Below are 14,841 nucleotides of genomic sequence, written 5' to 3'. Positions count from 1 at the left end.
GTGGCAGAAGAGGAGGGATGAGTTGGTTGCTTGAAATGTTAGCTAAATATATTAGCTCAGTAGTCGATAGAAACTGTAAATTGGATTGCAGATTAATAATAATAATAATACATTGACTAATGCTGCTCCTGCAATTAATTATTATTAATAATTTTTCTTAGCGAACCCAGTAAGCTAAATTACAAGTAAGATTTTATACTGTCGGGATTTATTCTGCCATCATGATAATTCACTTAAATAGTTAATAATGATAAATAAGAATAATTAACAGTATTTTTATGTTGATCAAATTGTGCAGCCGAAATTTGCTCTATATGCAAATAAAGTAGAATATACTATAAATCCTACTTTAAAAATGTCACTGGGCGATAAGTTTACACTTTGGGAGGATATAAACAATAAAGCAGGTTATATCATATTTGTATATTTATTTTGCTGTGGTTAAAGCGTTTCATCGATCAGAAACCACTTATTTATTTATAATTTAATTCATTAATTCATGTATTGTTTCGTGTGTGTGCGTTTGGGGGGGCGTGTGGGGGTCAAGCTTCTCAGCTGTCTTTCTCACATACTCATACTGAGACACACACACTTGCACCCTTTAGATACAAACCTTGCCTGTCTTTATTTTTCAGCCAACTGGATGGTAGTTTGCAGAAGAATTCTGATTGGCCTGTACACAAGCGGCAGTGGCAGCTGCAGGAGGCAAGAGAGCAACAGAAAGAGGGAGACAGTGGTACAGAGAGACAGGAGCAGAGCTCAGAGTAATCGTAAGAGGACAGAGAAGGGAACTTGTGTCAGTGTGGGTGCTGAAGCAGGAGAATGACATGCTGGATAAAGGGGCAGTGATGATGGCCGATAAATGTCCAGGTCACAGTGAGAGCCTCCTGTCATAACAACACTAGTTCCATCAAGATCCATCAGAAGAAGCAGACAGCATGCAGAACCTCCGGCATGCAGCTACTGAGGCTTTCCAACGTCTCGGTAAGTACATTTCAGCTGTATCTAAGAATCTACAATCAGTAGGAAAATCTGTCCTTAATAACGTGTTAATGTCTCATCATGTGGGAAGTAGGAATAGTACATAATTAAAGAGATAAAACAACAATCTTCTCCATCCCCAGCATCTCTCAAACTGTAAATAACTTGATTCATGTATTTACTCTGAGCTACATATAATGGCTACATTTACATTCTCGTTTGTGCCTCACATGAATATTAGATAATATTATTTGTATTTGTGCTAATTTGCATTTATTATATCACTTAATTCAATATACCTGTTGCTTATAGTAAATTTATTGTGATAAACCCCAATGGCTTATAAACCTAATAAACCAACCTGTCTCAAATTTGATGCTTTGATTGTCAGTGAAACAGCTCCTGACATCTATTAAAATTTCTAGAGACCATACCCTCCTGGGGGAAAAACAAACAAAACAAAAATAAGTTTCAACCCATCTGAGGCCATCTGAGCTGGTTTATCTGGTCTCCCATTTATCTCCCAGTTATTGTTTACTAAAACTATTTAAAAAAATGTGGTTATTGAAATAAAGCTGAAATAAAAGTGAAGTGAGTGACGTGATGTGACATTCAGCCAAGTATGGTGACCCATACTCAGAATTCGTGCTCTGCATTTAACCCATCCGAAGAACATACACAGAGCAGTGAACACACACACACACACACACACTGTGAACACACACCCAGAGCAGTGGGCAGCCATTTATGCTGCGGCTCCCTGGGAGTAGTTGGGGGTTCGGTGCCATGCTCAAGTATATATATATATACATATATATATATATATATATATATATATATATATATATATATATATATATATATATATATATATATATATATATATATATATATATACACAATATACAATATATATATATGTATATATATATATATATATATATATATATATATATATATATATACAATATACAATATACTGGTATATATAAGTATATACTAAGTAACTAACTGAAATAAGTTAAGAACTTAATACTAAAATGTTATTAGGGTCTTAAACTTGACTCATTTACCTGAGTTTTTTGGACTACATCCAACCAATCACTGCACTTGTCTAATATGTGATTGATGGGTGGCTGGCAAGATATTAAACAGCACTTACTGCTGTACACTGCTCACAGAATACTGATCAGCAACAAGAGAGACTGCAGGAGGGAAACATGGAGAGTTGGCAACAGGATGCAGAACAGTAAGCAAAGGACGTCAAGTGTTGATGAAGGAGAGAACAAACTTGATGGAATAAGGAAAGGTACTCGTGCAGAGACAGAAAGAGTGGAGTGTATAGATGGATGAGAGGATGAAAACAGAGAGCAGGAAGCCATGATGCTTCTGAGCATGAGTTATGAGTTCTCTTAGCCCTCCCTTTCCCTGGCTCATGAATATCTGTGCAGATCAAGAGAGAGAAGGGACTTAACTTTAAACCATTGATTCCTCTATCCATAATATTGCCTTTTCCAGTGAAAAGGTCATCTCATCTGAATCAGATGATAAATATATACAGATATAGCACAGTTAACAGTAAAAAAAAAAAAAAAAAAACTCCAAAATGGTTCAATAAGTTGGTGGATTTTGAACTGAGAGGAGAACAGAGGATGGACTTTTCCACTGGCTGAAGCGTTATTATGGATTATGAACTCATATTTTAGCCAGAAGCAGATGTTTAATATTTAAATCCACAAATGAAGGATTTGTTTTTCACAAACTCGCATCTTTTCACTTCACAAGATGTTAATTGTTGGACTGGAGTCATTACTTGTGGATTATTGTGACGTTTTATCAGCTGTTTTGAACTCAAATTCTGACGGCAGCCATTCACTGCAGAGGATCCTCTGGTGAGCAAGTGATGTAATGCTAAATTGATCTTTTCTGATGAAGAAACAAACTGATCTATATTTTGGATGGTTTGAGGGTAAGTACATTTTCTTTCATCAAGCAATTTTCTTTTTGGGTGAACTATTCCTTTAAATATTAGAAATAATATTTCATGCTTCCCTTGGCATGTATTTCTGATAAATACATTTTGGAATAGATGCTTGATGTGAAATGGACTCCCTACAACCTCCTAGATTGAGTGTCATGGCAGTTGTTGGTTAATGGAGACTGCTCATTGCTGGATGATGACCTTTCTTCCCTGTCAAGGACGTCACTAATCTGATGTCAGCAGAGCTCCTCAGAGTCACACCTGCACCCGTGCCAAAAAGAGATTTTAGTCAATTAGATCTGAAACGATCCAACAGAGACATAAAGTCTTCTGGGTCAACTAACAGGGCTTTTTAATTCAGTCATCTAACGGTGTGTAGTTATATGAAAGTTCATGCAGTCAACTATAAATGGAGCCTTTAATTAAAAATCCTTCCTATATCACTATCATTTTTGAGCTAAAAAAAAAAAAAACTTTCTTCTTAACAGGGGTTCTCTATAGTATTTGACACTGTAAAATGTACTGGACAGTTTTAGGGCATAACTGTCTTCCTGGAGTCACATTGAGCCTTAAAACATACGAAGATGGGCTTATTTTTCTATCCCCTGTATCTTTTGCCTAAACAGAGTTCATTTCATTGTGACTGACTGTCAGAACATATCAAATCACACATTATAGCACATGCATTCTGCCTCTTAGAGACACTTTTCAAATATACATCACCGAAATGAACGTTTTAAAAGCTGAGTGTTGTTTTGCAGAGCACCCGTCAGCTGAACTGTGATCATGGAGTCTTTCTCTTCCTCTCTTTGTCCATTCCTCTCTCTCTGATCCCGTTTAGTGTTGAATTTGCTGCTCAAATTTAAATGAAGGTGAAGGGTAAATCTCAGACCCCCTGTACACAGCCACCTGCTCCTGTTCGGCTCTCCTGTCAGGAGCTTAAACACGGAGCGTGACTCACCTTGTACCTGCTTTATCAAACCACACACACACACACACACACACACAGTTACATACTGAGAATTCTAAAAGTATTATGTGTTCTTCCTCTATCCTCTTTCTGTAAAATGAAAGCTTTTTCATTTAATAAATGTACTAAAGGAAAGTGTGTATTCAATAAAATTAACTATATGATATTATACTATTATGCATTATATTTATGTTATAGGATATTAAATATTAAATATGCATTAAATATTTATGTTATAGGACCCAGTCTTAAAATACTATGAGCTATAGCATTAATCATTTGATACAGTGCACTTGTGTACATACATGTATTTACATTTTTATATTTAAATATATTTGTGTTTTTTATTATTTATATATTTTTTAATATAAATAATTGAAATGTAATTAAATCTGTAATTATACTGTTGACTTTGTTTGATATATGACTTGATAAGCACACACACGCTCTCTCTCTCTCTCTCTCATCTGACATAATAGTCGTAGGATTGCTTTCATATTTCACTGTATCGAAGCACTGTTCCTATAAAAAGTTCTTATAAATATCATTACAAATCCACTACAAACACACCAGAATTTATTCATCACAGATGAATGCTATATTTTATTTATCAGATGTATTAAATGGAAGTAATGCATGTAAATGTGCTTAATATAATTCAATATACAACATTATTATAATTTGTATTTAAATTATATTTAGGTTATGTATTTATGTGTTTTACGCATACATTACATTTGTTTAATTTTTGTATTGAAATTTGATTATATGTAATATATTTAATATATATATAGTTATTAAATATATAAAAGATTATATATGTAAAGTACAAATTATATATAATTTGTGATTATATCATAAGATTATTATATATAATTATATTTAATACACTTACATGCATGAAAGAGTGAGTGTGTGTGTGTGTGTTTTTGTGTGTATAAAGGCCCTTTCCTTTGAAAAAGTCTTTAAATATCTTTATAAAACCATTACAAATAGCTAACTCATTTCTTACACATGATGTGTACTGCAGGGAACACTGTGTATCTGGACATTTAAAGTGTTGTGGTCCATCTAAATGGCTCTTTTATGTTTTTCAGGGTTAAAACAAAGACATCTGGGCTATGAAGAGGTAAGAACATTTGACATGACATTACACAACATATTATGAGCACAAACAAACTTCCCTCCACCCACAGAGAAAGGACAGAAGACAGCTGGAAATACAGCACTACCCCCTAATGGGGGAGAAAAAGAGGGAGCGATAGGAAAAACAAAATAACAAGCTGAGAAAAAAAAGCAGCACTGCCCTCTACTGGGGGAAAGAAAGCGAGGCTGTGTTTGGAATGGTACACTACTGTTCTGTTCTTACTTGTCCTGTACTGTATAGTATGTATGCGGTATGAACATATTTTTTTTTATGCTCAGAATACCCAGATAACTTATTATATTTACTAAAATATTCAGTATTCAATCCCATCTGTTTTGGAGAATGTGACTACAATGCATATGCAATATACTGTACAGAATTCTGTAAGTAGTAATCTAGTATTTTCTAAGGGAGAGTGCACAACATTCTGTCTTCCTGTCAGTATTTGGTGCCTTAATCATTGCTCAGTCAAGCATGTCCCATCTGGATAACTTAAAAAACATCCATCATGCTATGTCTCTTAACAGTTATGCCAATTACACTCAAGCAACCCCAGTAGCCTACAAGTAATGTCCAGAGCATGTGAAAACACACTGTATTTAATCAGGTATTTAAATGTGGCTTACATAAAACATCTAAAAAAAAGCTGTTCTTTTAAAAAAAATTATTTGAACAAACTGAATAAATATTCTTTATTTTCATATTTAAGCAGCACAACTGTTTTAATCATTTGTCTTTTTCACTAAATCAGCGTATTATGAAGTGAAGTGAAAGTGACATTCAGCCAAGTATGGTGACCCATACTCAGAATTTGTGCTCTGCATTTAACCCATCCGAAATGCACACACACAGAGCAGTGAACACAAACACACACACTGTGAGCACACACCCGGAGCAGTGGGCAGCCATTTATGCTGCGGCGCCCGGGGAGCAGTTGGGGGTTCGATGCCTTGCTCAAGGGCACCTAAGTCGTGGTATTGAAGGTGGAGAGAGAGCTGTTCATGCACTACCCCCACCCACAATTCCGTCCGGCCCGAGACTAGAACCCACAACCCTTCGATTGGGAGTCCAACCCTCTAACCATTAGGCCACGACTTCCCCATTATAATGATTTCTGAAGGATCATTTGACACTAAAGACTGGAATTTCATAATGATGCTGGAATTTCAGCTTTGCATCACACACTCTAAAAAATCCTTGGTTGTTTCAACCCAACTCTGGGTCAAATATGGACTAACCCAACTTTTGGGTTAAAATTTGAATGAAAAGATTCTCTGTCTTGTTCTCTTATTCTCTCTTCTCTTTTTTATCTCTCATACTCACTATTTCTTACTGTCTATCTCATCCTGCTTTTCTCTCCTGCGGTTGAATGGATGCATTTGTTCCCCTTTGCGAATATAACATGGCTGTTTGTGTATGGCTGTCATGGATTGAAGATGGAGTCATAAGACCAGGCCTGCAGACACACACACACACACACACACACACACTTTCTCATGCAAGTCATATGAGTTGTACAGCTTAATCAGAGATAGTCAGAGTGAGTGAGAGAGGGGAAGATTTGGAGATGGAGGATTTCCTGTGGAGAATGCGGGTTTGGGCATCTGTGAGCTGGAGGAGATGTTGTTGGTGTTGTGGAGATAAATCAAATGAAGTCAGAAGGGAAGACAAAGAGGAAATGTTTGAGTTGAGAGTGGAAGAGATAAAAGAAGCAATGAAAATGGAAGAAAAACCATCAAAAACCTGGAGTGTGTCCTCCCTCCCAGTTGCTGAGGTCAGATGGGTTTGTGTGTGTGTGTGTGTGTGTGTGAGAGAGAGAGAGAGAGAGAGTGTGTGTGTGTGTGTTTGACATCAAATATGGCTATATGATTATGTCTTTTTGAATTACAATAACATTGAAATTTGAAACATTATAGTAGAATGTCTCCTAAAAATGTCATTGAAAAATAAGTCTGGTTTTGAATGTTGTAAAAAACATTCTTAAAAACACAATTTTAGTGTTCTTGTGTCATTTCCAAGAAAATATTAAGTCGAAAGTAATGTATTTGATTGAAGGGAAGCCATTTTAGTTCCAAATGATCTGAAGGTACAATTGTCTGGTTCCAGTACGTTCTGTACAGTGAACCCTGAAGTCCATTCTGAGAATGTCAGCTGTTCCTGTGTGCGAAGAAATCGCTCGGATGAATAGAATATAGGCAAGGAGAGGAGAGAAATAGGGAACATTACAGCTAAAATAGACTTCTGTGTTAGGACATTCTGGCATCATTGGCTGTACAACTTTATGTGCTGGTGTTATCCTTACAGAAATAAAACATGATAATTAAGTTCCTGCCAAAATGTCATTACAATTAAACAAATTAAACTAAATGACACTGAATCTTACATTAATATATGGTTTGATAGTAAAACCAATAACTGTAGGCCCTTTCTTTCTTTTCTTTGTTAACACATAATCTGACTGCTTATAGAAAGTACAGCACCACACAAAATAAATCATATTGCACTCTATATGAATGTGCATATTCAGTCTGAATTGAATATTATAAGACTTATAATATAAAAAGTTGCATATAATATAAAAGTTGCATTTATTTGCTCAAAGACATCGTTAAAACAGGATTATTGTGAAATATTATTACAAATAAAAATAACTGATTTCTATTTTAATATATTTTAATATATTCCCCTAGGTAAATTTACAGCAGCCATTTGAAAATTATTTCCGCTGCTTAATATTTTTTGTGGAAACTGTGATAAAGATTAAATAACAACATTTATTTAAAAGAGAAATCTTCTGTGAAGTTATAAATGTTAACTTTTGATCAATGCATCTTACTGAAATGTAACAGTAGAACATCTACAATCAGTCAGCATGTAAAGCACTTTAGGATTCAGAGCTGGTAGAAATAAAAACCTGAAGCCACAGAGGCATGAAAATGAGGACACGGTTCACACTTGTATGCACACAGACTGGTGTGATGAATACAGTAAGACAAGGTGTAATAACATCTCATGCTGCATCTGATACAGATCGAGCTATCCCCATGTGTTGCTCTCTCTTTGTCTCTGGTTTCAGCTGGGAGAGCTGGACGGGGAGGAGAAACCACAGCCGCACTGGTTTCACACGCTGCAGGTGCGACGGCTCCGAGTTCAGAGGGGCCGCAGTAACAGCGATCCTATGGGAGGAAAGAGCTTCCAGCAAGACTTCCAGTGGGTGAGATACACAACAAAACACAACAAGGGATTTAAGCATCTTCACGGATTGACAGAAATAAACAAACAGTGCACGATTCTGAGGAATACAGTAACATATTAACAGAAAAAACAAACAGTGCACTTAAACTTTCATTATGTCACATTGATTTGACATAATGAAAAAAAGCCTTCTTTCATCCTATTGATAGTTTAGACTTTTTAACAAACAACAGGCCTTTTAGTATAATTATAAAATTCTCCACCTTTATGAAACAATTGTGTTTTTGCTGAGAAATCTGAGCTGAGCTTTATAAAGTATATATAAGAATACACGTTATACTGTTTCTAAATTTCAAGATGAACATTTAATGGGCTGAAGTAACTTAGGTTTACTTGAGAATCCATTGTAATGCTTTGCATATGTTTTGCTCCCAACAATAAAAACGACAGGGCCTTGATCATAAAACTGACCATTTAAATTTCATCTTACCCAGGATTATTTGGAGATATAAATAACAGTATCTGCACTATATATGGCATATTCTTGCTCAGTTTGGGCCTCAGTATAAAACTCTTTTCTTCCTTAAGTATGAGCACCGTATACTAAAGATATAAGCCATAATAACCTGATCTATCAAACATGATATAAAACAAAAAAGTTTGCATTGAATGATATGAAGGCTGTAATACAAAAAGGCGACTTGAGTGTATTTACACAGCAATCATTCACACATTTTTTACTAATTTATTGGCTCAGTTGTTTTTAGTTTAATATGTATGGCAGCTACACCAAGGGGGTCTATAAAAGCTTCCTGTCATTTATTTAAATGGCAGTTGCTTGGCTGGCGAAATAAATGCATGTGCATTTCATTCGCAGAAAACTGGCCTGCAGTTTGGGAATGCAACATCTTATCTGAATCTTGAAAAACTTGGAGAGGGCACATATGCCTCAGTGTACAAAGGAATTAGCAGGTTAGTAGACACTCTAGATCAGATGTTGCCAGTCGAGGGAAATGTATTCACTGGTGCAGATGAATGTTTTATGGCAGTATTCAGTTTGCAAGCACATTATTCAGATACACCACCCTGTGGCTTTGTTCTTCTGTATAATAGACAGCAAATTATTCTTTTCATTGCCTCCCTGTAGGCATTGTTGTCTTCTTCTATTTCAGCTTGTTTTACATGGATTCATTTTATAAGGTCAACCTGCAACATATGGATACCCACCTGAGGCTCACACTGATACGCAGTTTGATGTTGTTGTACAACAACCAATATTTTGTACTAAGAAACAGCCCCATACATCTCTTTGCAGCTGTTTTAGGATAGAGAGCTTAACATTTAGTACCATTTTTGCTTTTTAATGTGGTTTAAGGAACAATGTTACCTCACTTAAAGATGGTTTTGGAATAGTAGGTGGAATTTGTATCCATAAATGGCGTCATGAACTTAGCTACTATTAAACCTCAGCAGATGATTCAAATGACGAGACGAGAGGCTTTTAAAGACCCCATAACATTGCTGATTTCTTTTCTGTGTTGCAGTATTTCCTACTGAAACAGGACGTTGGGTTGGGACATTCATGAGCTCACCCCTTTAGATTTACATACCCAATAGGCTTTAATTTACAGCCATGATCTTATTATTAGATCAAAGGCACATTCTCTTCGCATTTAATTGGACAAAAAAATTTAATATTAACTTTTTTACATTTTCTACAAATGAAAGCCATTTGTTAAATGTCAACTTTTAAGAATTAATAAATTAAATAAATAACCTTATAGCTAATAGTAAAAAACTAATATATTTCATAAGGTCTTTAAAAGGGAGAGCATGGGATGTTGCTTATTCTCCAGAAAGTAGAGGCCAGGTAAACTGTTTGCAGATGCATGTTTGTGGATTCTGCAGAGTTTTTTCTGTGTTTCTGACAGGATAAATGGTCATCTTGTGGCTTTAAAGGTGATTCACATGAAAACTGAGGAAGGAATTCCATTCACAGCTATTAGAGAAGGTACTGCAACAGCACAACACACACAGACAAGATACAAAAGTGCTTATACACACGCAAAGGGAAGTGGGGTGTGATGTACCAGTGTGTGTGTTTGTTGTACACAATCTAGAATACCACTTTATCTCAACAAATCATGTATTTATGAAGCATCTTTTATATATATATATATATATATATATATATATATATATATATATATATATATATATATATATATGTAATTAAAATATGAATAGTGGCGTTTATAAACATATTTATATTAATATATATATATATATATATATATATATATATATTTTTTTTTTTTTTTAATTAAGAATTTTATTCAGCAAGGACACATTAACTTGACCAAAAATGACAGTATAATTTTACAAAAGACCTCCATTTCAAATAAATGCTGTTATTTTGAACCTTGAAAACCATGTATCACTGTTTTCAGTATTCATAATGTAAACAAAAAAAAGGATTGAGCACAAAATCAACATATTACAATGATTTATGAAGGGTCATGTGATACTGACTTAATGACCATTTAAAAATAAATTGCATTTAAAACTGTTAATTAAAATAAAAAACAATTTCTGATGGGGAAAAAAAGGCAAACTTGGTGATCAAGACTAGAAATGTGACTTGTTGCTGCTGTATGTCTGTTTTATTTGTGATTATTCCCAGCCTCCTTGTTAAAGGGCCTTAAACATGCTAACATAGTCTTGCTTCACGACATCATCCACACACGAGACTCTCTCACCTTTGTCTTTGAGTATGTGGTGAGTCTAAGATTTTGGCAGTCGCCTTACAATATTATTTTGTTAATTTTGTCTATCCGCAGTCATATTTGACATCCTTTTCCCTCTCAGCAAACAGATTTGGCTCAATACATGATTCAGCATCCTGCCGGACTTAACTCGTACAACATCAGGGTAAACAGACACATGAATGCGTAAAAAATAAAAAAAGGTCAGGAAGAATGAGCCGGCTTTCTCACGCTCAGTCTGTTTCTTCAGCTCTTCATGTTTCAGCTGCTGCGAGGATTGTCTTACATTCACAGCAGAAGAATTCTGCACCGAGACCTCAAACCTCAAAATTTGCTCATCAGTTATTTGGGGGAACTCAAATTAGCCGATTTTGGTAGGTTTCACGTATGCAAACACTAACATGCTTATAATATGCTCTGTCATACATTCTAAACTATGGTGGGTCTTATTTCGTCAGGTCTGGCCCGATCTAAGTCCATACCGTGCCAAACATACTCTTCCCAGGTTGTGACTTTATGGTACCGGCCGCCAGATGTTCTCATGGGCTCCACTGATTACTCCACAGCCCTAGACATCTGGTGAGTCCCTGTACACACCCACACATACACCGTATTTTCCGGACTATAAGTCACACTTTTTTCATAGTTTGGCTGGTCCTGCGACTTATAGTCAGGTGTGACTTATTTATCAAAATGTATTTGACATGAACCAAGAGAAATGAACTAAGAAACATGAACCAAGAGAAAACATTACCATCTATAGCCGCCAGAGGGCGCTCTATGCTGCTCAGTGCTCCTGTAGTCTACACTGAAGACATAGAGCGCCCTCTCGCGGCTGTAGATGGTAATGTTTTCTCTTGGTTCTTGGGTTTAAATAAATGTGATTTATAGTCTAGTGCAACTTATATGTTTTTTTCCTCATCATGACGTATTTTTGACAAATGCGACTTATACTCAGGTGCGACTTATACTCCGAAAAATATGGTACTGTTAATTAAAAAAATATATTAAAAAATTCTAATCACTCTGCTCACATCTGCTCTTGACTAAATAACGGGTTTAGCTTTAATAAGGATTCTGTATTAAATTTATAAAATGTTTTATTTTGTACCTGAATAATACTGTTAGACCTATGTACCTGAAAAACATAAAGCATTGTTTATTTCATTGAAATCTTAGTTTTAGTGTATTTATATGTGCTATTGCTGTGTTCATGTGTTCTTAAGTTTATTACTGACTGTTAACTTGTCTTTATCTAACATTATTTATTAAGAAACAAGGTTACATTTGTCAAACACAATGAAAAACCAAATGTTGAATGTTCAGCCCTGTATATAAGGTTGTATTTTATATATTTGTCTACAGAACTTTTGGATTCATGTTTTTTCCATTTAAGATATGCAAATGAAATTCTTTACATAATTTCCTGAAAGTCATATTGATTTTGATAATCTATTGCATATTAAAATGGTATTTTGTATCTGAAATTAAAATCAGATATTACCCCCCACCCCGACCAGTAAAAGCAGGACTGCAACCCTGGTCTGACATAGATGTATATATGTTGATGTTTAGGGGAGCCGGCTGCATTTTTATTGAGATGCTACAGGGGTCACCAGCGTTTCCTGGACTAGCTGACGTCTTTGAGCAGCTGCTGAAGATTTGGGCAGTGAGTCTGTTTGTGAGAATGTACTAGAATAGTGTGAAATGTCTCTTCTGTCCATTTATTTATCCTCCTTTCCTCCCGTTCTTCATTTTTCCTCTTCTTTCCGTCCGAGGTCCTTGGGGTCCCGACTGAGGAGGGCTGGCCAGGTGTCAGTGATCTACCGAACTATAAACCAGGTGTGTGCAAAATCCTTCTTTCATCTGTCTCTGTACTGTAATCTCACAGATGTGAAGTCAAAGAAATGTTTTAATATGACTGAATAAACTTGACTAAATTATGTTACTGCACTGAAAGTGATTTTAGGGCTTAGATCAAGAAGAAATATGTCTTTAAAGGGTGAGTACACCCAAAAATGAAATTCTGTCATCATTTACTCACTCTAATGTGGTTCCAAACCTGTATGACTTCATTCTGTGGAACGGAAAATGTTTTTTGAATTATGTTGTTATTCATTAATAATCTTCCCTTAAATCATAGCTCTCAAATCTCATTCACACATGCACATATTTAGACTTGAACTACACATAGACACCGTCCTCTGTGTGCACTGCGTGTGTGCTTGGCGATGTGTAGGTGTAAACTTGTTGCCAAGGGCCTGTCGTTTTAATAACATGCAGTCATACAAATAGAAAATGGCTAGAGCAAATTCACAGAGTTGTGCTGAAGCTGTGTTTCCAGTATAAATCATTTTGTGTGTATAGGTGTTCTGTTAGCGGTTGTGTTGGCCGTGAGTTGACTTGACACCTTTGAGTCAGACACAAACACACACCTTCACACACTCGTGCAGGAAAGGGGGTTGACGTCTTTCCATTGCAGTCCTGGAAATAAAGTGCAAACTTATTACACAGGTGTGCAGATGAGAAATGTGAGGTGGCTTTGGGAAACATGCCTCATTTAGAGTGTGTGGGTACTGATGGAGATGGTGTGTGTGTGGTAGGTAAACTGCTGGCAGGCCTTGTTTGCTGTGTTTCTCCAAGCCCCAGGCTGCTCTGTATGTGTGCATACTGTGTATTGGAGAAAAGCAACCTGAACCCGCTGTGGTCTCTCGGGTATATCCAGGTGTGCTGAAGCGTAAGTGTGGCCTCAGGTTTCAGCCAAGAATGACCGGGTGGCCTGTGACCACAGACACTGACAGAAGGACACTCATAATAAAGCTTCCTCAAACCAGCTATATAGCAAGAACCATTTTTACATTTATAGGGCTCTTAAAAGTGGTTAGAATTCTTCTGAGGATGTTAAAAAAAAAGTTTACTTAAAAATGGAAATTCTAGCTCACTGTCTCAAACTAAAAGCATTTGTTTTAGCATTGTTTATATATTGTTATATAAGGGTGGGTAATATGACATTTCACAATATTTATTTTATGATAACAATATATATCACAATATTGTTCTTTTTTTTTACAAAAAAAAAAAAAAAGATTGAAGATGAAAATTATAAATAATAGGACAAATACAATATAAGAAACATATACACAGTACAGACCAAAAGTTTGGAAACATTACTATTTTTAATTTTGAAAGAAGCTTCTTCTGCTCATCAAGCCTGCATTTATTTGATCAAAAATACAGAAAAAACTGTAATATTGTGAAATAGTATTACAACTTAAAATAATAGTTTTCTATTTGAATTTCTATTTGGTTAAAAAAAACTGCATTTATTCAAAATAAAAACAAATTATAATAATATATATTCTGATAATATATTTTCTTTACTATCACTTTTTATCAATTTAACACATCCTTGCTGAATAAAAGTATTGATTTTATAAAAAAGAAGAAAGAAAAGAAATTACTGACCCCAAATTACTGACCAGTAGTGTATATTGTTATTACTAAATATTTATATTTTAAAAACATAGCTCTTTTTTCTTTTTTTTTCTTTTTTTTACTTTTTATTCCTCAAAGTATCCTAAAAAAGTATCACATGTTCTGAAAAAATATTAAGCAGCAGAACTGTTTCCAACTTTGATAATGAATCATCATATCTAAAGGATCATGTGATAATGATCCAAAAAATTCAGCTTTGCATCACAGAAATAAATGATTAATTTATTTTAGAATAAATGTAAAAACAATTATTTTAAATTGTAATAATATATCACAATATTACGTTTTTTTCTGTATTTTTTATCAA

The 14,841-nt window shown here is 35.1% G+C and overlaps 1 protein-coding gene across 2 annotated transcripts in view; it reads left to right on the top strand.

The window, feature by feature from the left end:
- Nucleotides 1-641: 641 nt before the first annotated feature.
- Nucleotides 642-14,841, top strand: part of LOC128016167 (cyclin-dependent kinase 15-like) — a 16,691-nt gene continuing 2,491 nt past the window's right edge. Inside the window, exons 1-11 of one of the 2 annotated variants that reach the window (XM_052600607.1) lie at nucleotides 642-984; nucleotides 5,030-5,061; nucleotides 8,156-8,293; nucleotides 9,152-9,246; nucleotides 10,206-10,285; nucleotides 10,958-11,052; nucleotides 11,143-11,205; nucleotides 11,290-11,413; nucleotides 11,498-11,618; nucleotides 12,615-12,708; nucleotides 12,818-12,881. In XM_052600607.1, coding sequence (XP_052456567.1) covers nucleotides 939-984; nucleotides 5,030-5,061; nucleotides 8,156-8,293; nucleotides 9,152-9,246; nucleotides 10,206-10,285; nucleotides 10,958-11,052; nucleotides 11,143-11,205; nucleotides 11,290-11,413; nucleotides 11,498-11,618; nucleotides 12,615-12,708; nucleotides 12,818-12,881 — 952 coding nt within the window. In that variant the 5' untranslated portion in view covers nucleotides 642-938. Of the gene's footprint in view, nucleotides 985-5,029; nucleotides 5,062-5,781; nucleotides 6,854-8,155; nucleotides 8,294-9,151; nucleotides 9,247-10,205; nucleotides 10,286-10,957; nucleotides 11,053-11,142; nucleotides 11,206-11,289; nucleotides 11,414-11,497; nucleotides 11,619-12,614; nucleotides 12,709-12,817; nucleotides 12,882-14,841 lie in introns of those variants that run through there. The other variant, XM_052600606.1, reaches the window with a different exon arrangement.

Source organism: Carassius gibelio, chromosome A6 (assembly GCF_023724105.1).
Source record: "Carassius gibelio isolate Cgi1373 ecotype wild population from Czech Republic chromosome A6, carGib1.2-hapl.c, whole genome shotgun sequence".
NCBI classification, from domain to species: Eukaryota; Metazoa; Chordata; class Actinopteri; order Cypriniformes; family Cyprinidae; genus Carassius; species Carassius gibelio.
The sequence above is the reverse complement of the archived record's forward strand: the minus strand, read 5'-3'. Positions and strand labels throughout refer to the sequence as shown.